Genomic DNA, 21,698 nt, shown 5'->3' with positions numbered 1-21,698 from the left:
CCAACCACCATAGCTTTCCTCATGCAAGGCAGGTGCCAAATGTGCTAATTTATTACATTGATTAATGCAATTACTAAAGAGCAGAAATTAGAGCAGGGACTCTCAGAAGAAAAACACTTCAGTGAAGCTTCTACAGAAGAGTCCATTTTCCAGAGCCGCTCTCTCCCTAAAATTCATATCAATGACTCCCATTCAAAACAACTAGTGAGTCTCTAGCTCTTATGATCCCATATCTTATACATCAGTCCAAAACAACAGAGTTTGCACAAACCAACCAACTCTGAAGATGAGCATCACAAACCAGCCAAACAACATTCCAAACTTAAATTGGTCCTTCTTGGCCACATCTGACTGACTGGAAACGACATACAAGTGGACTCCATCAAAACTACAGGAACTGATTTTCAGAGTTATTGAGCATCCACACTTAAGAGTAGTAGATGCACATCACATCTGAAGATCTGTCCCAAAGAGACGAGAGTAAAAAATTCAAGTTGGTCTTAATAGGATTTCTAAGATATAGCCTGAGGTTTTTTTAATTGCTTATTGTGATGGTGCAGTCCCAGTCTAATTAGATTGTTCCTTCCACAGTCTGTGCCATCCCTGCCTATTCAGATGCTACTCTCTATACACTCTTCTCCCTCCACCCCCAAACTCACACTGTCTCCTCTGCTTGGAGATATCCAGTTTCATGGATGCATCAACACATGGAAGCAGCCCCTAAATGGATTAGCCAAATTCATTCCTGATGTAACTAACTCCTTTAGCATTACACCAGGGACACATTTAGCCCGAAGTCTCCAAGCAGGTTAGACAGGGCCAGTAGTCACAGGTGAACACAGCATCTTTGGCAAGAATAGAAAATTTACCAAAAGAGAGTAGACAGACAAAACACTCTCTGCAATGAAACCTGAAAGCAGAAAACCTCCAACAAGAGCAGGCAGCACTGGGGGCATCTATGGAATGAAATGCATAAGAGCAGAGTTGCTTGACTGTTCTCACGTGCTGATCGGGGGAAAATTATGCAGACGGGGCAGGTCTTATGTAAGGCAGAAGACATTTTAAACCGCTTCTCCCAATCTTAGGGGAAGGACCTGCAAAATCATCTGTATCGGCCTGGGAGCCACTTCCACTTGTGTACAACTCTACCTACCTGTACCTTTGTGGTATTTTAAGTAAAAACTCCCTATAATCTCCTCAAAGGTCTAGTCTGAATTTGCTGATCAAAGACAAAACAATGAATTGAGATGCTTCCATTAGGAAATATTTTTAATGTGGTTATTCATCAAATAATCCTTAATCTCTACATATAATTTAAATACAGCTAGACCTGGTTAATCCCAATCAATTTGGAAATACTGTTTCTAGCTAGATTAAGAAAAAAATCTAGGACTGGCTCCTCAGTGGTACCTGCATGATGCAAGATTGATTACCAGTTAAACCTGCCAGCCAGACAGATAAACCAAGATGAATTAACCAGGTCTGACTGTATCTATTAGTAGGAGTTATCTATAACAATTACTGGAACATAACCAAACACAACTGTCATAACAAGAAAGCCAGCAATTATTTCAAATAGATTTTTGATAATTAAGGCGTGTGCATATTATAAAAGGTACAGGGGTGAGTGAAAGTATGTTTTTTTAATTAAACACATTCTCTGTGCTTGGGAAATACACAAAGACAGCGGTGTTAACATGCTAGGGCTTTTATGGTTACTTATTTCGCTCCTTAGCTCCCAGGATCTGTGGTAAGTACCCGGTTGAAAATGGACGTTGTGCTAGGAAAATCCAATTTCAGGTGTGACGTGATTAACCAGCGGTCATTGGGCCAGAGGCATTAAGTGTATGATGGCAAATGAAATCCTGAGCAAAGGAGGAGGCACCACTTTGCATTTCCCCGCATCCACTGAGACTGATCCTGCATGGCACTGAGAGAGTCTGCTAACTTCTGAGTCTCCTCAGTTTGAAGGCAATGGAATTTGAGGGCACACAGCACCTTGCTGGATTGGGCCCACTGTCCCAAAATCAAATGATACATGGAAACAGTAGGCCTGATTCTCATTTACACCAAGGCCCCTTTACACCATACTGGCAGTATAAAGGACCGTTAGTGTAAATAAGAATCAGGCCCACTGTTTCTAATGTTCCCATATAATGCCAGAGTGGTGTAAAGGGGCCTCAGTGTACATGAAATCAGGCTCAATATTGCCCTAATTCAGAAGAATTTAAGCACATGCTTAATTTCAAATGTATGAGTAGTACCACTGAGTTCAATGGAACTACTCACATACTTCAGAGCTAAGCATGTGCTTAAGTATTTTGCTGAATGGGGATCTATGTTTCACAAAGAAATATATTCCATCTATAAGACTCTATTAAACAACATTAACATTTTACTTTTACAGACTCACATCAGCAGATATTAGAGCATAAAGAGGGAACATAGTACTTACTCCTTGGCTCTCTTGGTCCATCCACTGTAACTTTTATAGCTCTGTGGTATGTAGCGACTTGCGGGGGGTTCGTAAGGACAGTTATTGTTAAGGTAAAACTCTTCCCTACAGAGAGAACAAAAATAACAAATGAAGAATGACTATAACATGAAAACAGTTATATTCATGGGCAGTAAAGAATAAAAGGCATTTACAATTCTTCCCAGTCACTTCCACAATCATGAAAATTAAAAACACAAACTAATCATAGGAGTTTTCTTCCCCTTCAGTTATACTCTAATAGCAGTAATACCATCCAAGTGTTGACAGTTTAAGATTTCTTATTTAATATTAGATTGTGACACAAGGATAGAACAAGAGTAATTCACTACTGAGGATAAGCCAAATTCTGCTCTCATTTGTATCACTGTAAACCCAAAGCAACTCAGTTAACTTAAATAGAGTTATTTAAGTTTTACTGTGGGGTGACAGGGAGCAGAATTTGTTCCTAATGTTATTTACTTCACATTGTTTTATCATTTTATTTGTTTGACTTCACTACAATAATACGAGGGAAAAAATATACATTCCTCATGGGTGCCATTTAACATTTAGTGTCTCCGTCCTTAATCTGCCTATCATGATATGATGCTATCTTCGTTACTGGAGCAGATGTTTTTTCTTACATATACTCCATCTATTAAATCTTTAAATATCTATCCACTGACAGTGAGAAATTGTTTTTGTATATATAAAATATTTTCTATCACAAATCTGCATTTTAACTTTTCAGTGTTACATTTCATATAGACGTTGTACACGATGATCTGCAGCCTTTGGCACAATGAAGAACTAAATAAATAAACCAAAAGACTGGATCTCAGCATACATTCTCCCAAGACACTGGCCTCTGTTCTGCAGACTCACTGACAGTTGTAATCAGTCAGATATGCAACGGTTAGTCACGTCAGATAGTCAAAACTGCAAACTCTTTCAAGACAGGAAAAGGTGGGCGTACAACAGTGACTCAATAAAACAGTCAGCAATCTCGGGCCTTATTGCTCATTTAAGCTGCTACTTTACCAGAATCTTAAAACCCTTTTGTTGGGTTTTTTTTTTTCTGGCCAGTGACTTTTTTTCCCTCTTGTTGAACTCTGAAGGCATTCAATCAAAACACAAATCTTAAACAATATGTAAGTGCGCAAAACTTAATGCAATCAATTCAAAGCCTAATAGAGAACAGGCTATATATAAAGCGTAATACAGAACAGGTCTTTGGCTGTCAAATCTAGTAATTGGTCTTTCTTTTCAAGCCAAGTCAGACACTTTCAAAACCTGCCTGCGACACACATCATTTACTACCAAGCGTACAACTTCAGACGGTCTTGGCCATATTTTTCTAAGAGCAAGCGACAGAGAATGTTTCAAGAGAATAGAACTGTCATGTCGAGTAAAATAACTTTCCAGGTGGAACTGTGTTCCAGTTGCGCCCATTTCTCCAACAGATACAACTGAGAGTGAAGTCTGTGAATTCCAGGCTCTGGCAGCGGGGGTGAAAAACCAAAAAGGTCACATTCTGGTAGCAAGCAGCAACAGGAGCATGTGGAAGAAGTTAGCTGCCCTCATCCTTGCTACTCTAGAAAAAGGTAGAGAGAGACCCTTCTGCAGGTCTCTCAAAACTGACATTGCAGAGAAGAGTAACTATAGAGTAATAGCAGGAATTTAACCTATTGCTTACACAAAAATTCACCAGTGATATTTCACCCATTTGTACAGGGGTGGCTACTGCTAACATCTATGGGAGTTTCCAAGTGCATCTACAGACAGCATTTGGTCCTACCATATTATGGTTTTATTAATATGTCAAATGGTCATAAAAGCCTGTCTAGATTAAAAAAAAACAACACGATAAAGCACACTGCTTGTGACAGTTCAAAAATTCATTCTACAACCAGACAAGTACTGCAAGGTTTTCTAACCCCAAAATATCTCTGCATAATACAATGGCCAAAAAATACACACTTCATATAAAGGGCTATATTTTGCCTTCTGCCAAGGCCTGTGCGCATGTCTAAATTATCATCCTGCCAAAGCCTAACTACAGGCAGTTGAGCACGTCTAATTTGAAAGGGGGAGAGTTTTCTTTTCCCTACTTGATATTCTTAGCTAAACAGATGCAATAACGTATCAGCATTCAGGAAGTCTCAGCCCTCCAAGTAACCAATTCACGGCTTTTTGTTGTACAAGGGCCCAATCCTCAAGGTGCTGAGCACCCTCTACTTCCAGGGAAGTCTAAGGGGATTGAAGGCATCGGCACCTTTTCAAAATTGGGGCCAAAGTACATTTCAGAGGATTATGTATTTGTGTGGACACTTACGCTTTCCACAGTTAGATTTAATTGATTTTCTGGATATCTTTCATCAGCTGCAAAATATTCCTATATACCTTTTTTTTAATAGCTTTCTCTGTGCCCTTAAAAATTTAAACTATTTACTTCTGGTAGCTAATGAATAATTATAGTACTCTTTAATGAGCCTCACAGGGTAAGAAATTATTTGGCACTCTTGCTTGAATGTGTCCCCAAACTGTGCATTCTTTGTCATTAACACATGTGAGTGCAACTGACATACTAATGGGCAAGACTGACATATGTTGGAGCCTAAAGCTAACAAGAGAAATTAGCTTGGAAGCAGACCTGGCGACCTGTGGATGTGTTGCATATTTTTTTCATCCAGATGTTAATGTGCTTAATTCAAAATATCAAGACACAAAAAAATTAAGGGCCTGATCCAAAACCTATTGAAGATGGGAACATTCCATTGACTCCAATGGACTTTGGAGCAGGCCCCTAAGGATAAGTTAGTGCCCTACAACCTCACATAAGCAACTCCCACTAATGGGACTTCCGCATACACATTTAGGGCCCAGTGTTAGGGTACTTGTATTTCCCCATCCAAAAAAAGTGTCTGTGTTGCCATGGGATAGAAAATAAACAAAACGGTGAAGTGGCAGGTAATCTCTTTTGTTGGATAATATTAAAATGTGCAATCAGAGTATCCCCATTGGATCATGGGAAAGAAGGGAAATGGAGAGAAGGTAAAGAGGTAGGTTGATGATTCAGACTTGATGTTTAAATTTAGAGATACAAAGATCAAAGAGGGAGCTATTTTGACAGATGTAAATGTAAAGTCAGACACAGGTGTGGATTAGTTTCTTGCCTCTGAAAAATTACTTCTTTACTATTTTATTTTTCCTATCCAGGTGTGGATTAGTTTCTTGCCTCTGAAAAATTACTTCTTTACTATTTTATTTTTCCTATCCAACTTCATGCACCCACCAGTATTCTTCTCTGCTCTCTTTGTAGCTTTCTCACGTCTGTTTGCTACTACTGTTTGCTTTCCTGCTATTTTAAGTGGTGTTATAAAAATCTATCATTAATGATAACTCTCTCTCTCAGTTCTGTCTAAGTCTGGAAGACAAGTCTGGACCAATTTCTCCATCCCGCCTCTGGCAGCAGAATGTGGCATTTCAGATCTTCCACCAAGTCCCGGCTGCTTCAAAGGAAAATCCCTACTTTCTTCCGTTAAGATCATAAGAAATATAGGGGGAGGGGGTCAGCTCTGTTTGGACATAATTACACTTCATCAAAAGAAGCTTTCTTCATCTTCCATGCGTGAAAAGTCTGCAAGCAGTTAAGTCTGTCTTTTTTCTTTCTTTTTTTTTTAAATATAAAAATTGCTATTTGGGAAACTAGCCAAAACTCAGAAAGCCAATATAGTAAAACAGTGCACACCCTTTGTTTTTCTTTGAAGTTTCTTAAATAAATATGTTGAGAGTTTGTAAAGTACACTATCACTTTTCCATAGATGTTACCCAGATTGATCAGAGAAAACTTCTTAACCAAAGTCTGAAGAACACAAAAGATAAATGAAACTACTTTGGCCAAATTTGAAAAGTGTTCTATATATATATAAAATAAAAATTAAAATATGTGTGTATATGTCTATAGTCCCTGATCCTTTAGATACTCTACTTCATTTCCTATGTTTTAATAAAAAAAGTATATTTCATAGGTTTCAAATGAGATTCAGAGTGCACAGGTAGTACATCATATGTCAGTCCTTTTTCATCACTTGTTATGGGATATAACTACTGTACTTTTACTGTAAGGCTGCACTGGTAGTGGAGCCAGAGAACCTTCCGATTTAATCCATCAATGGAAAGACAAAAGCAGACAGCAACTTTTTTTTTTTTTTTTTTAAAGGAAGTAAGATAAATGGAAGAGAAGAACACCTCATCCTAAAGGCAGTGAACTCCATTTTTATATCGTATTACCTTTGCCGTAGAGTGGTCCTTTATTATACATAATTTTAAAAAACTTAAAAGCTAAAAAGTACGCATTATTGGCCACATACCTAAAACAAAATCTGCTCACTGGAAACACTTATAATAGTAACAATGTGCCATCTGATTTGAACTACAGAGGCAGTTGTCAGAGGTTTGACTTTCTCTGATAAACGATCGCTCTGTCAAAGCTGGATTGCAACTCCTCTACATAGTGTATTATCATAAAATTAGCATTTTTGTTAACTTTGCAACAGAGTGTGTAAACTTTTTTTTTCCCACTGGATGACTTTTTAAAAACTAAGTATTACATGAAATAAACAAAAATATTTAGGCTGAATCAGTGGCCTGATATAGCAAACCCCTCTAAGGATTCCTTCAGTAAAAACTGACAAGTCAGTTTCCTTCAAGGCATCCTTTCAGTCGTTAACTCAAATTTTAAAGCAGCTGCAAGAATTTTAAAAGGAAATTCTTTTCAATCTTGCCTTGGTTATAAAAGCTTCTTATGACTGGAGTATAGATTTCAGATTAGAGGAAGCTCTTAAGCAGCAAAGAGATAATTTCAGAGCTCTAAATCTTTAGGAAACTAGAAAGTTATATTCTCTGCCATTCTGATGTAAGCAATGTGTATTAGCGGTTAAATTTCATTCAAACCAAAAGCCTACAACCAAGGTTTATAAAGTTAAGCAAGCTACAGACACAGAACATAAGATTGCATGTTACAGCACATGTGGAGCCTGATCCAAAGCATGCTGAAGTCAATGGAAAGCCCTATGGGATTAGGCCCATAAAGTGTATGGCCTATAGCAGGGATCAGCAACTTTTGGCATGCGGCCTGTCAAGGAAATCTGCAGGCGGGCAGGGCCGGTTTGTTTACCTGCAGCATCCGCTGGTTCGGCCAATCGCAGCCCCCACTGGCTGCGGTTCGCCGTTCCAGGCCAATGGGGGCTGCGGGAAGCGGCATGGGCCAAGGGATGTGCTGGCCGCCACTTCCCACAGCCCCCATTGGCCTGGAACGGCGAACCGTAGCCAGTGGGGGCTGCAATCGGCCGAACCTGCGGACGCTGCAGGTAAACAAACCGGCCTGGCCCACCAGCGGATTTCCTTGACAGGCCGCATGCCAAAAGTTGCTGATCCCTGGCCTATAGCTAGGGCCCTACCAAATTCATGGCCATAAAAAACGCGTCACGGACCGGGAAATCTGGTCTCCCCCTGTGAAATCTGCTCTTTTGTGTGCTTTTTCCCTATACGATACAGATTTCATGGTGGAGATTAGCATTTCTCAGATTGGTGGTCCTGACCCAAAAGGGAGTTGCAGGGGAGTCACAAGGCTATTTTAGAGGGCCTGTGGAATTGGCACCCTTACTTGTGTGCTGCCTTCAGAGCTGGGTGGCCAGAGAGCAATGGCTGCTGAGTGAGGGCAGACAGCAGTGCAGAAGTAAGGGTGGCAATACCATATCAGGCCATCCCTACTTCTGCGCTGCTGCTGACGGCTGCTCCGTCTTCAGAACTGGATTCCCGGCCAGCAGCTGCCACTCTCCAGATGCCCAGTTCTGAGGGCAGCGCTGCCGCCAGCAGCAGCACAGAAGTAAGGACAGCAGTACCACAACCACCCCACAATAACCTTGTGAGCCCCCCAGACACACAACTTCCTTTTTGGGTCAGGACCCCTACAATTACAACACCTGACATTTCAGATTTAAATAGCTGGAATCATTAAATTTATGATTTTTTAAATCATATGACAATGAAATTGACCAAAATGGTCTGTGAATTTGGTAGGGCCCTACCGATAGCACATGTGTGATGCAAAGAACATAACGATAGCTCTTCCTGCTACCAGTTAAGAGGCAGCTTTACTGTTACAGAAGCACATGCGTTTTCCTTCTCTCATTACCATGGCCTGAAATTTGTTGTGTGACTTCATGTAACTCGGAATGTGAAACTCTTCACTTCATTCTCCCCTCCCAATATGAGTAAAATATAGAACCAGGTCGGCAAATATTTTTTTTTCAAAATTCAGATGTCATAAAAACAAGCAAAAAATGTCAGGAGTCAGAAAAACCTGGGAAGGCGCACAGACAACAAACTTGGTTTGGACAAATGCTGAAGTTTGCGAACAAAACCAGCATTTATCCCTGTAAATGAAAGGCTGATGGGGATTTATTTGCAGACTAATCAGTATTTCATTGTAGAATCAGTTTGACTTCTCGACTGCATTTGTTATTCATTATACAAATATAAAATGTAACAGCGTACCTCTTCCACTCCTGCCCACAAATCTTAGGTCATTAAACCTGGCCACTTGGTTCTTCATCACAGCAGAAGCATTCCTCAGCTCTGCAGAATAGTTTTCATCATTTCCAGCCATGACGGTGACCACGGTCCCATCAGGTACTTCTCCTAAAGCCACCACCTGTGACAATGGGGAGACAGCAATAATTCTTGAAATTAGGTTTGAAAATGTTTGTCTTTGTTGCAGTTTACACATATGCATCTTCGGTATTAAGCTCTGCGGTGGTTATTGCTGTCAACTGTGGTCAATAGTCATGAGCCAGCAGAGTAAGGAATAAAGAGTTACATCAAACAGAGAAACATATCATAACGTCTCACTTTCTCATAGTCTAATAGAGGGTCCTTCTTTGTTTTACCGCGTCAGAAACGTTCAGTATCTTTATGGGGAGTATTATGATTTAATAAATCCTTAAAGCCAACTTTGTTCTTTGCAGCCCATGTGCAGTGGGACAACATGAAATATGGCTCCTATCAATAAATCATACATGAGAATGCATTTGAAATGGAAAGTTGGATATTATTATCAGCAGCCATTTCGCTCTGCAATTCTGTTCTATTTAAACTCTTAGACTGACTCCCACCCCTGTAGTATCTGAGCACCTGCTCATGTCAGAGTTCACCAGAGAAACTGGGTCAGGCCCAGGACCGGCTCTAGGCACCAGCAAAGCAAGCACATGCTTGGAGCGGCACAATCCCAGGGGCAGCATGCTGGCCATCCTTTTTTTTTTTTTTCGCCTGGGTGCTCGTGCTCTCGGAGCTTGGGGCAGCAAATTTTTTGCTTGGGGCTGCAAAAATCCTAGAGCCGGCCCTGGTCAGGCCTAAAGAGTTGGAGAAGAGACCTCCAAATAACATCTAGCTGCAGCGGGGAATAATGCTGGGGCTTCAGTAAATGGCACACCTCCTTTGGAAGAGTTCTCCACATTCTGTTATGAGGCCTTCTGCTGCTGGAACTGACATCTCTCAGATACAACATAAAACCAAGAGCCTATCCACTTGTAGCTGTTAAAGATCTCCTAGCACTTGTCTCAAGAGTAGGGTGTGGTTAACACTGGTGTATTGTTCTAATTCTAACTTGGGTGACAACATTATACCACCATAATTTGGCCTCGTATTTCAAATATATATGATGTTCTCACTGCTTGTCCTACAGATTGTGTACTGCTGGAGTGGGCTATTAAACAGATACTGCATTTCAGTGCAGCCAGAGATGAAAACAGATTATTATATTCCGTTTTGACAATGCTTTGGGATATAAAATAGTATTTTTATATTTAAATTAGAACATGAACACTGATTCACTATGAAACTTTATTTCAACATTACTTCAGATAGGATGCAATGATTCTCCACAACAGTACCAAGCAAATAATTTTCCTAGGCCCTTTACTATAACATTACTAACAACAAATATAAATGTGTTACAAATAGAGTCACAAATTTTGCACATGAGAGTTTTAAAACTTTTTATAAAAATATTTGGCCTGAGACATTCTAGCTTATGATTCTACTGAACCCTGTCCCTTTACAGTTACTACCATTTGATGGTCAGATATTACTTTTTTATTATTCATACTACAAAACCAGGTGATGATCAACTCTTTTTTTCTGAAATATACGCTATGACATTTTGTCATCAATTCAGCTTTAAATGTCTTTCCCAAATATGATCATGTCTGAAACGAATAAGTTCAGGTCAAATCATACCATCAATTAAGTAGAAATACCATAATTAACAGCTCTGAATAAATATGGATGGAATGATATAACCCTGTGTGCTGAACAGCAACAAATATAGTGTCAAATGTATACCAAATTTGAAATATACATTAATTGATAGATTCCATACTAAAAATTATTGCTCTGGTGATCTAAATTGGAGCAAGCATGTAGCAAAGCTGATGCACTGCATATGATGGATTAAATTGATGCTTGTATAATTTTCCGAAGACCACCTAACATACAAAGGGAGTGTTGCCACTAACTTCAGTGAAGCAGGATTTCACCCCAAAAATTACTGCAAAGTGATTTTAATGTCACTGACACAAGAACATAAGAATTAACATATTGAATAAGGCCCATGGTCCATCTAGCCCAATATCCTGTCTCTGACAGCTGCCAGAACCAGATACTTCAGAGCAAGGTGCTAGAAACCCCACAACAGGCAGATGTGGAATAATCTGCCCACCTACCCTCTACTAGTCAGAATTTGGTTTAAACCCAGAAGCACGAGGTTTTATATTACTTCTAAAAAAAATTTAAGTTTTGAGTTTTTACTATTACCACTCTGGATATTCTTGTTATCCATATACATGTCCAGTGTAAGTTACAACATATTTTTAAGTATCTTAAAAAACAAAAAAATCCAACACATTACATCCAGAAAAGCAAAAGAAACTCAGAGCAGAGAAGGAAGTGCAAGTCTGTCAAGGGGCCTCAAGATGAGGGAGTGAAATTACTCTGTCCTCAACTCACCTCCTTGTGTCTATGTATGCAGCAAATCAAATATTGGTTAAGATTGATCACAATCTACCTTGAACCCTTATAATAATGAATAATATAGATTGCTATCTGGACACAATGGAGTGAGCATGAGTAAGATAAAATACTCTTTGAAGGCCCTACTATCTTGAACCCTCTACGTCTTCATTTTCAGTGGGTTTCACTCTGATCCATAAGTGGGTTTTTATTTTTTTTAAATGTTGTTGTCTATTTAAGTTCAATTTGTCATTTTAAACAGCAGTACAATTTGTGTATGACACTTCTTGCAAGGGTCATAGTGCTGGTGTGCTGCTCATACCTAATATGCACCAACATTATTCTTAATATACAGCATCCTTTGACACATGTTATGTAATGTCACTGAATATTATTCTTACTAAGAAAAGACACATGGAGCTCTGGGTGCAAACATGAAACTTTGTCTAATAAAACAAAGTTCAAACATACCGCACAAAAGATTTCTCTACTACTGAGTAAGAATAACACATTTACCACTGGCATTTTACGTTTTTTGTAATGAAATATTAATAGGCTATGGCACATTTGTAATGTCACTGTTCTGGCCCATAACTTTACAAAAAAGTCAGAAAGTTAGAAAAATACATATTATTTATACACTTTTAAAATTAAAAATAACTATGTATTGAAAGACTTTTTGTGTAAAGAAGTGAACTTGAGTTGGCAGTTTTTATACCATGTATCAACCTAAAATGATTTAAAATTTCTTAGACAGAAAATCAAGGATTATAATGCATTGCAAAAAAAAAGGGCAGTAGTACTAATCATTAAACATAAATAACTAAGAGTAGCTACTCTGTGGGCTGTTTAGCTATTTTTCAAAGATTAATATCTCAGCCATTTAAAAATATTTATTTTCCAAAAGGCACCAATCCATACTAAAATACCTATAAATTCTGATGGCTAAAAATTAAGCATTTGGGGTTTTTTTTAGCTAGGTCTCAGCAAAAAGGCACATGGAGCCACAAAACACAAATCTTAGAATTTGAAAATGACTTTATCAATGCATGTACTTTTTCGAATAACAATTCATGTCTGGTCTGGCAACCTGTTTGCCCAGTTTCAGTCCCATGGGATTTGAAATGGCCAAGGTATGTAGACTGAAGACTGACGTTATAAATGTGAAGCAAAAATACTACACAATAATATTATGTAGTAAGACTCTTTACATAGTAAAAAGATTGTTTCCAGAAAGAGCTTGTGAACATGCTATTAGCTGTTTTCAAACACTATTATCTCTATCATTTCAATATCTTTGCTTGCAAAAATAAAAGGCATTATTCGCATAAAGGAGTCCCAGAATGTAAAACCTCCTATATTACAAATAATGTCTTTTCTTGCCTAGAGTTTGCCAAAAGAGCATCTGAAGCTATTAAAAATATTGTAATGGTCTATAACTTAAAACAGAATAACTGATTTGCACTACTTTTTGTTTAAAAAAATACATCTGGACTGACAATTTATACACCAAGTTCAGCTTGAAGCTATTTAAAACAGCTGAGTTATAAACTCTGAAAACTGGGGGTTAGAGTGAAAACGCTGACAGACCCTTAACTACTGGTGCTACTGGATATAGCTTGAATACTGTACATTGATTTTTTTCTTGATTGTTATTATCTTATGTCAACTAATGCTTTTTGCTACTATCAGCATCTTGCAGGACAACAAAGAACATACAAGCCTGATGTAATAACTCTGTCTTTGTGCGTTTCAGTAAGATGCTCCCGAAAGAATTGTCAGCTGAGGGACAAATCCTGTTATCCCTACTCAAGTAAGTAGTCCCATTGACTACTATGGAACTACTTGTGAATAACGTGAACATGATTTGGCCGCAGTCCCATTGTCCCAATTTCCTTTATATCTTAGCCACCCGAATATTATTAAGCAGCTACAAAGCTATGTTAAATAAGTGCATTGTTAACATTCTTCACTGTAAAAATAGTTTGCACTAACTTAGTCTTACTACTCAGTATATTAAACAAGAACTCCCTTCACAGCTCATGTAAATATTAATACTCCAATTCAAGTGTCTTACTAGCCAACATGATTTTAAAAAATTATAATCAAAACTAGCACTGTTTATAACATACTTCCTTTCCTACAGTTGATTTATATCTGTTTTTTTAAATTAAAACAGTGGTATGTCCAAAGCACTTTTTAACTAGAGAATCCTATAACAGAATTATGATATACTTAACACACCATTCAAAATATTATCATCAACATATTATTTATTGCCAATAAAACTTCAGTTGCCAATTTTTAAAAAGCATGCTGCATGTGAGCTAGTTACTGTACATCCCAGATCTGTGTGTATATATATATATATGTTAAAGATCACTGCTACTGTGTTACATTAAGTTATAGTGATATTTTATTTTTTGTTATATATGCATTTGGATTATTTCATCTTGAAATTGTGCAGAGTTACATACCATTTTAATTTATATAGTGAAAAGAAAACTGATAAAATATGTGTTCAAGATAATTATTAAGTAAATGTAATTAGGATTTACAGTACAGTTTTTCATTAGTAAATAAAGGTAATATATACAGAATGTATATATAATGCATGCATATATATTCTTTGTGTAAAAATACAGATGTATGTAAATGTACACATGCTTTATAGCTGAGTGGTGGTGTAAGTGGTCAAAGAACTGCTTGTAGTCAATTTAATATCCCTGACACCTCAATAAACTGGATACATCTATGCGGGTCTGTCAATAGGTACATGTATGGCCTTTATTACTGTAGTATTTGAATATTATGCATACTGAATAATTTGTCCAATTTAGCTAGTGTGTGCATAAATATATATAGACAGAGAGGAATTGGGAAATGCTCTAAGACATCTTTCCTTTTATCTGGTTTAAATACGATTTTTTGTAACCATATCTTGTGTCATATTTGGTTCATATTTTTCTCCTAAACTTTTTAATCCAGCAGATGTGATAGTATCCTTTAAAGGTAAGTAAATAAGAAACAGTAGAAGGTGATACCTGACATTTCAAAAGAAGCCAGAGACAGATATAACTGCAATGTGTAATGTTTACTTCTGTGAACTATAACTTTAATACTCATCTAATCTAACAATGATCAAAATTACAATAAAAGTTGTCTGAAATCTCCTCCTCCTTCCCCCCAACCACCAGTTCCCTCTGAATAAGACTTGTTAAGGAGAAGTGATCTACACCTGATATTTGCCATGGCCCTTTAATGCTTGGCAAAGTTACAGAAAGAGAAGATGTTTCTAATGGTTTGTATAGCCTGTTCTCTGCAATCTTTAACAAGTGGGGCCCACAAAGACTACTAATCATTTAACTCTAAGGCAGACCGGGTTCTTACACAACCTTTCCCTGTCATATATGTGAGCTTCAGACAAATGTAGTCTGTTTCTCTGTCTGATATTAAAGCAAGCCATTCAGTCTCCATGTCCGCTTTTCGTACACTTATTTTAACATCAGTTTCCTTTACTGATGCTCTTGATTTTTCACTTACAAATATATCCCCCCTTAGTAATGATTACATCTCTATCAGTCAGGAACTACAGCACTCTTAGATAGTTATACTTTGTTCCAGAAAAATACTGATTTCAAACTCTTCTGCTTTTCAATGATTTTCAGGCAGGGTAACTACATTTTGTCATGGATGCTGCAATAGCAGGAGGTTGGAGCGGTTTCGATTTTACACAGGCAGTAACATCCACATTTGCAAAGTTTAGATCTGTTAATTCCGGTGCTGGGTTTTGGACTGACTCAGGTGCTGATGGACAGGCACAGGTGCTTTGGGACAGCCCAGTTACTACTCATTTCACCACTGAAGGAACTGAAAGAAATCTGCAGCAGAAAGTTTGGTGGGAGGGTAAAGGCTTGCTTAAAAGCAAGCACACAAACAACCACCAAATAATCCTTTCTTAACATTAGCAGAGTGTGTGGATGTGGACTGAAAACAAAAAACAACATTCCCGATTTAGATCTGGGTGGTATTTATTATTTAGATAGCGTATGATGTTTCTGATAACTTATGCACTGTCCCCTGTCAAAATGAGCGTCTTCTGGACAGACACTTCCTAACTTGTCCAGCAGGAGAAGTGAAGGGGTACCATCTCCCATTGGGAGGGCAAGAGCTCTGTCCCCTCTCCCCACTCTTAGCCCCTTTGTAGATCCCAGTTTTAAAACCTGGATAATTTTTCTACGCCTAGCTTGGGAGGATCTGATCTCCAGAAGCAGCTGTAAAATAGTGTAACTCCGGGAGGCAGCAACACCTCCCACTATCTCCTTACATAATGAAATACAAATAGCTTGTCACTTCGCAAAAAGTAAGTTCAACCTGACACCTAGAGAGACACACCCAAGTGAAAAAGGGGGAAAAAGTTCCATCAGGAACGTGGGTCCTTCTCCTGGTGTCCTTCCTAAATCAACAGTAGGGCACGCACACACAACACCATCAAACCCTGCTTCGTACCCATTAATACATCAATTAAAATGCCTTTAGACATTGTGAAAGGAAGGGGGCAGACCTCTGGTGCTGAAACAGAGGAGAGGGAACATTTGGAGGAAGCTAAAAGCCACCCTTTCTCCTCTCCCCTTTCTTATGACCCTATACATTGCTCTGGAGATGGGCAAATCCCCCCACCTACTGGAAAGATATTCTGCATCCAGTCTTTCTGTTACTTAGAGGTTACACGGCTCATGTGGTTACGGGGTGCATTGTTCTTCTGGTTGGCAGTGTATGATGGAGTGAGGCGTTAGCTCCCTTGCCCTGGTAGTGTTGGGGTGTCTGGGATGTCAGTGGAGAAGCGGGTTCATTGGGTGCTAAGGAGTGGATGACTGTTGGGGGGGGCGCTAATAGGGAGGCATTGTTGGTGGTTAGGAGACGTGGGTATGAATGGAGCGTAGTTAGATGATTCCTATGGTGGTTGAGAGTATGCGCTTGCTAATGGGAGGCGTCAGCCTGTGCATTGCCCCTGTGGTTGGGGGTGCCCGGTCGTTATAGGTGGTGGGTAGTTAGTTGCTGCACTGCCTTGTGGTGAGGGCGGGTGTGGCTGTGAAATGAGAATAAAGGGTTCCTTTTCCTTGTGGCTAGGGGTGTACTGCTAGCGGGGGGGGGGGGGCTGTGAGAAGGGAGGTGGCCCTTCGGGTCAGGGGTCTATGCAGTGACCAGAGGAATGACAGGATACGGTGCCCACTCCCCTAGTGCCTCGGGGGCACGGTTGTTCGGGAGGGACCCCTAAGGGGTGCATAGTCATGGGGGGCACATGGGTGTTAAAGGGGGCAGAGAGAGGACACACTGCCCTTGCTGCGGGGGTTGTATAAGTGTTCACTGGAGAAGGTGGGGAGCGGGAGGCTAGCCTGGCTCCGGTCGCTGGCGGAGAAGCGGCGGGGAGGCTGCCGGGCACACCGAGCGTAGCGGCGGCCGGGGGGGTGTCTTACCTTGAATGCCACCGGGAGGGTCTTGTTGCAGCGCCAGTGCGAGGGCAGCACGGAGCACAGGAAGTTCGGGCTGTCGGTCCGGACCAGCTCGGCGGGGTGATCGGCGATGATCTCCACCATGGTGCGGTTATCGTGGGGGCGCAGCCTGGGCACGGCCGCCGCCGCCTCTTGCTGCTGCTGCTGGGCTGCCACTACCGGGCTCACTTCGCTCATCTTGCCGGGCTGCAGGCTGCTGGAGGGGGGGCTGAACCTCCGGCTGGTGCTGGGATCTACGGGAATACGCATCACAACAGCCACAAGTTAGCGAGCTGAGGGGGCGGTGGGGGGGTCACTCGAGGAGGCGTGTAGTGGGGGGGTTAAAAAAAGGGGTGAATGGAGAAGTGGAGGGGAGAAGACGGGAGGAAAGAGCAGGAGCGGGTTAAATGCAGGAGGGGAAAAATCACAGCTAAAAAAACGGGGGGGGGGGTGATGTGGCTGATTTGGGGGCGAGTCTGCAGCCTGGAGGAATGGGGGACACAGTGTCTGGCGGTGGGATCCTAGGGCTGTCCCCCTCTTAGCAAAGCCCAGCTGGAAACTGCATGGTCCCGGGTGCTGCAAAAAGAGCTTCTCCTGCTTCCTTCCTTCTTGTTCAGTCTCTCTTGCTCTTTTTTCCTTCCCTCCTTCCAGCCACCGTGTCTTCCCTCAAGTGCTCGGGATTGCCTTCTTTTCTGTCTTTCCTTTTGTCTCTTCTCTTCTCCTTTTGGATTTTTAAAGGTTGCCTGGGAGAGGTAAAGCAGCTGCTGATTTCAGCTTCCTGGGTTGCTGCTGTTTGCAGGAGAAGCAGCAGCGAGAAGAGGAGGCTAGGTTTCAACTACTGAGTGGGGGTGCTAAGGGGAATGTCCCGTTTTCCTCCAAGGAAGTCTCCCCCCTCCACAAAAAAATCTTGATCGGAGAAAGTTTAGATGCCAAGTGACTTCTCAGCTTTTCCGATTATTAGTTATTGCTTCAGGAGGGAGAGGGGACTGGGGTGGGGGGTGGGGGTTAAAAAGTTTTGAAGAGTGTCTCTGCAAAGCTGTTTCCCTTCCCCCAAAGCTACTTCAGCCCAAACAAGAAAGTTCCTGCGTTTTTAGCCAGAAAAAAACAACAACAACAACAACAAACCGTAGTCAAAATACTAATAATTAAAAGAGAAACATTAGGAGGCTGCGTAAAGAGGAACAGGGCTTTTTTAAAATGTTCAGACTTCTGATTCCCGGAAAAATAAGAGGGGAGAATAGACACAAACAATTGTCAGGCTGTTTTCTAAAATGCGCTTAAGTAACTTGTTGCAAAAGGGAGCTTGGGTGCACTCCGGTCCCTTTTAATTAAGTGGCGGCGGGGTTCAAGTCCGTTGAGTCGAATAGACTAACAAAAATCTTTTTTTTTCTTCCCTTGATTAACAACAGCAAAAAACCAAAAACCAAAAAGGTAATTAATTTTTTTTCTGAAAAACTGGTTTTAAAAAACTTTCTTTTGAGTCCCAAAAGTTGAGTCGGGGACGATGAAGGAGCCGAAAAAAAAATCCCTCCGTTGGTTTTTATTTTTTTTTAACTATTTTTTTTTTTTGGTCCTAAATGTGGTTTTTGGAGGCTGGGATTTCTAATGATTAGGTTTTTGTGGTTTATATATACAGGACTCTGGCTAAGGCGATCGTTATGCTGATGAGAGTCAGCAGCACGTGGTGTCTCAACCCCGTCCTCATACTTCGGCAGCCTTCAAAATAAATAAAACAATGTGCATCCCCCACAGGAGAAGGAGCTTGCTTTCCGGCGATCTCCCCCACCCGGGGACAGGACTAGAGGGAATGACAAGACTGTCTCCAATCTGTACTTCTCTCCGGGTTTTTTCCATGAACACATTTTTTGTTTGTTTTGAAAAAAGCCCGGACTATCTTGTTTGCCAAATAAATAAATAAATAAATAATAATACTTTATCATTTGGTGCCAAGGATTTTTTTGCTAAGATCCTGTCAATCTAAAGCCTAAAACATTTCCTTGAATAAATGAAAGCTAGAAAAAAAAAAAAACCTTCAGACTATTAAGGTAAAGAGAGTCTGGATTGTTTTCGCCCTTTAAAAAAAGGCAGATCTTATTAAAAACAATTTACATACCCAATAGTAAAAAAGTGTGAACGCCTCCCAGAGCAGATAACAACCTATCAAAACTCTCCCTCTAATTTACTTCGACGTGCCACTTCCACCTTCTTGTACAAAGTAAGCGCTGTGGGTGGGGGTGGTAGCTGCGCTAAGTGTCGGTGTGGTTTGGGGTGATGGGAGGGGGGCTCCGCTTATGGTGCCTTTTTGCGGCTTTTTCGCATACAATTCCGGGAGCATTTTCAGCACCATAAAACAAATCTTTGGCCTTCCCCTTACACTTTACCCCCCTTTCCCATGAAAAAACCTGCGTGTACCTAGGTAAATGATCCGAAAGTACATTTGCCTCGACTGAGGTCTTAGGGACCCAAACCACAATGTAGCAAACACTCCGCGCTTTAGTCCAGCTGTAGGTTCTGCTGCCGGCTTGTTTTCACAATAGGGTCTGTGGCAACTTTCGAAACCAACCAGCAACACAGCCAACAGCGCACACATAAAATGATCCTCCCTGACAATTAACACAGCATTGAGTTAGTCCCCACTACAACCACCATCGCCTGTTATCTGACCTACATTAAAAAGGTGAAACTTCCGGAGCTTTGGTCTTTATTTATTTACTTACTTGAAATGAAAATGTTCAAAATAATCTTTTTTTCGGTCACATGGGAGAGCTCTCGCTCTGTATACCGCTAACTGTGGTTTGCAACTCTATGCTCTTGTCTGCAATAGCACACGTCCTTGAAGGAAATGCAGCGGAGGACATGCATTTGTTTATTATTTTCATGCTACCTCTTTTTTTCCCATGGTTAATATGTTTGATAGTAACCCCTAATCACCTGGAAGCGATCTCAGTTTTTTTTTCTCTGTGTACTTGTCAAATACGGAGTGATGGTGGTGGGGAGTTTACTGTTCCTACCTGGAAATATAAGTCTGATGGCTACGTGCTCCCATACTTACCAACAAAATGGGCAAGATCCTGTCCAAAAGGAGAAGTGTGCACAGTTCCCCGAAATGGGGAATTTAACACAATCTGCAAGGAGCTGAGTAATTTAAATGTTTTCAGAGCTCTCCTTAAATAGAGTTGCAGTACAGTAAAATATTGTTAAATAGTAATTTTTGGTACTATGTTTATTATTGTGCTTTTAAACACCTTCCCTTTAGAATGGGGGATAACATTTTCCATTAGGTAGAGAATACAGGTGTTGGGCAGAAAAGAAAAAGTTAACAGGAACCTTATGTTTCCAAGTACAGAATTAATTTGACAGTAATTATTTCAGTATTTTTTTTAAATAAGAAGATACATTTCCTCTTTTAATTAGTCATATCAGTATTTTTGCAGTTGCCTTCCTCCATACTAAAATTTAAAAAGTTAATTAGGATAAATCAAAAAAAGTTATAGGAAGTAACCAGTGTAAGGTCACTTAAAATAGTCATTTATAATTTTTTCACTGACCACCCCAACAAAGTTTCAGGTACCTGGCACAGCTGATTTTTAGTCTCCTTACAAAAATGTCTTTCTGCTTAACTTTTACACATTTAACAGGAACTTGCTAAAGCCTGGAACAGATCACAACTCAGAGCACTAGAATTTTATGGAAACGGTTATGGACACTTTAATAAAACTACCCATAATGTTTATGGACCAGCATAAAGGCTGTCTGGGATTCGTTTTATATGTCCTTTATGCTATGTTCTGAATTATATGAAACTTTGACTTGGATTTGGCTGAAAGACACTTGGGCAGTGGTTCTCAAACTTTTGTATTGGTGACCCCTTTCACACAGCAAGTCTCTGAGTGTGACCCCCTCCTTATAAATTAAAAACACATTTTTTAATATTTAACACTATTATAAATGCTGGAGATGAAGAAGCGTTTGGGGGTGGAGGCTGACAGCTCACGACCCTCCATGTAATAACCTTGCGACCCTCTGAGAGGTCACGACCCCCAGTTTGAGAACCCTTGAACTTGGGGCAATCCTACCCTCCAGCTTTCTTCCGCGTCCACTTCAGAAGTACTCAAAATTTTAGCATAGGTTGAAAAGTGAATCACATTTTAAGAGGTTAGAGAGCCATAGGAGTTTAGAGAAAAAAATATATATATTTTAAATTATGTATTAAAAAAACCTCCAGACCCACTGTATAAAATAAGATTTTAATGACCTGTGATTGCTGCAAAAGCAACTTTGATGGTCTTTTAGCTGTTTTACTTTTAACTGTGTTACAAATACAGCTGTACTATATGGAAGCATTTTGCTAGAAAACAACATATTTTAAGTGGCATAGTATCTATTTAATTTAAAATTGGTAAAATTTGGACCCAATAATCTCTGGACCCATCAATAATCTCCTGGTATAAACATTATCTGATCAAGGTAGAAAATAATTGATAAATGCTGAATGTTTCTATACTGAATGATGTTTCATAAAAATATTTGTTTTGATGCTAGTTTGCTTGACCGGAATGTGCTGTAATCATGATACATATTGAACCTCTTATAACCGTCTCTATATGAGTACATAGTCTTGATGGAAAACAGAATAAATGAATGTGTTTAACAGATTT

The 21,698-nt window shown here is 39.9% G+C and overlaps 1 protein-coding gene and 1 long non-coding RNA gene across 3 annotated transcripts in view; one reads left to right on the top strand and one right to left on the bottom strand.

Annotated features, from left to right (window-relative positions):
• The window catches only part of RUNX2 (RUNX family transcription factor 2), a 109,790-nt gene extending 91,844 nt beyond the window's left edge, over positions 1-17,946 (bottom strand). For both annotated transcript variants that reach the window (XM_077812404.1, XM_077812405.1), the window contains exons 1-3: positions 17,026-17,946; positions 9,038-9,194; positions 2,456-2,560 (exon numbers count right to left, since the gene is read on the bottom strand). In XM_077812404.1, the coding sequence (XP_077668530.1) occupies positions 2,456-2,560; positions 9,038-9,194; positions 17,026-17,310 (547 nt within the window). In that variant the 5' untranslated portion in view covers positions 17,311-17,946. The remainder of the gene's footprint in view (positions 1-2,455; positions 2,561-9,037; positions 9,195-17,025) is intronic.
• Positions 17,021-19,050, top strand: LOC144262536 (uncharacterized). Its single transcript, XR_013345543.1, has 3 exons — positions 17,021-17,146; positions 18,450-18,471; positions 18,677-19,050. It is a non-coding gene; the product is annotated as an uncharacterized LOC144262536 (long non-coding RNA).
• The last annotated feature ends 2,648 nt before the right edge of the window (positions 19,051-21,698 follow it).

The sequence above is a fragment of the Eretmochelys imbricata genome, chromosome 3, assembly GCF_965152235.1.
Source record: "Eretmochelys imbricata isolate rEreImb1 chromosome 3, rEreImb1.hap1, whole genome shotgun sequence".
NCBI classification, from domain to species: Eukaryota; Metazoa; Chordata; order Testudines; family Cheloniidae; genus Eretmochelys; species Eretmochelys imbricata.
This window is presented reverse-complemented; position numbering and strand designations above follow the sequence as displayed.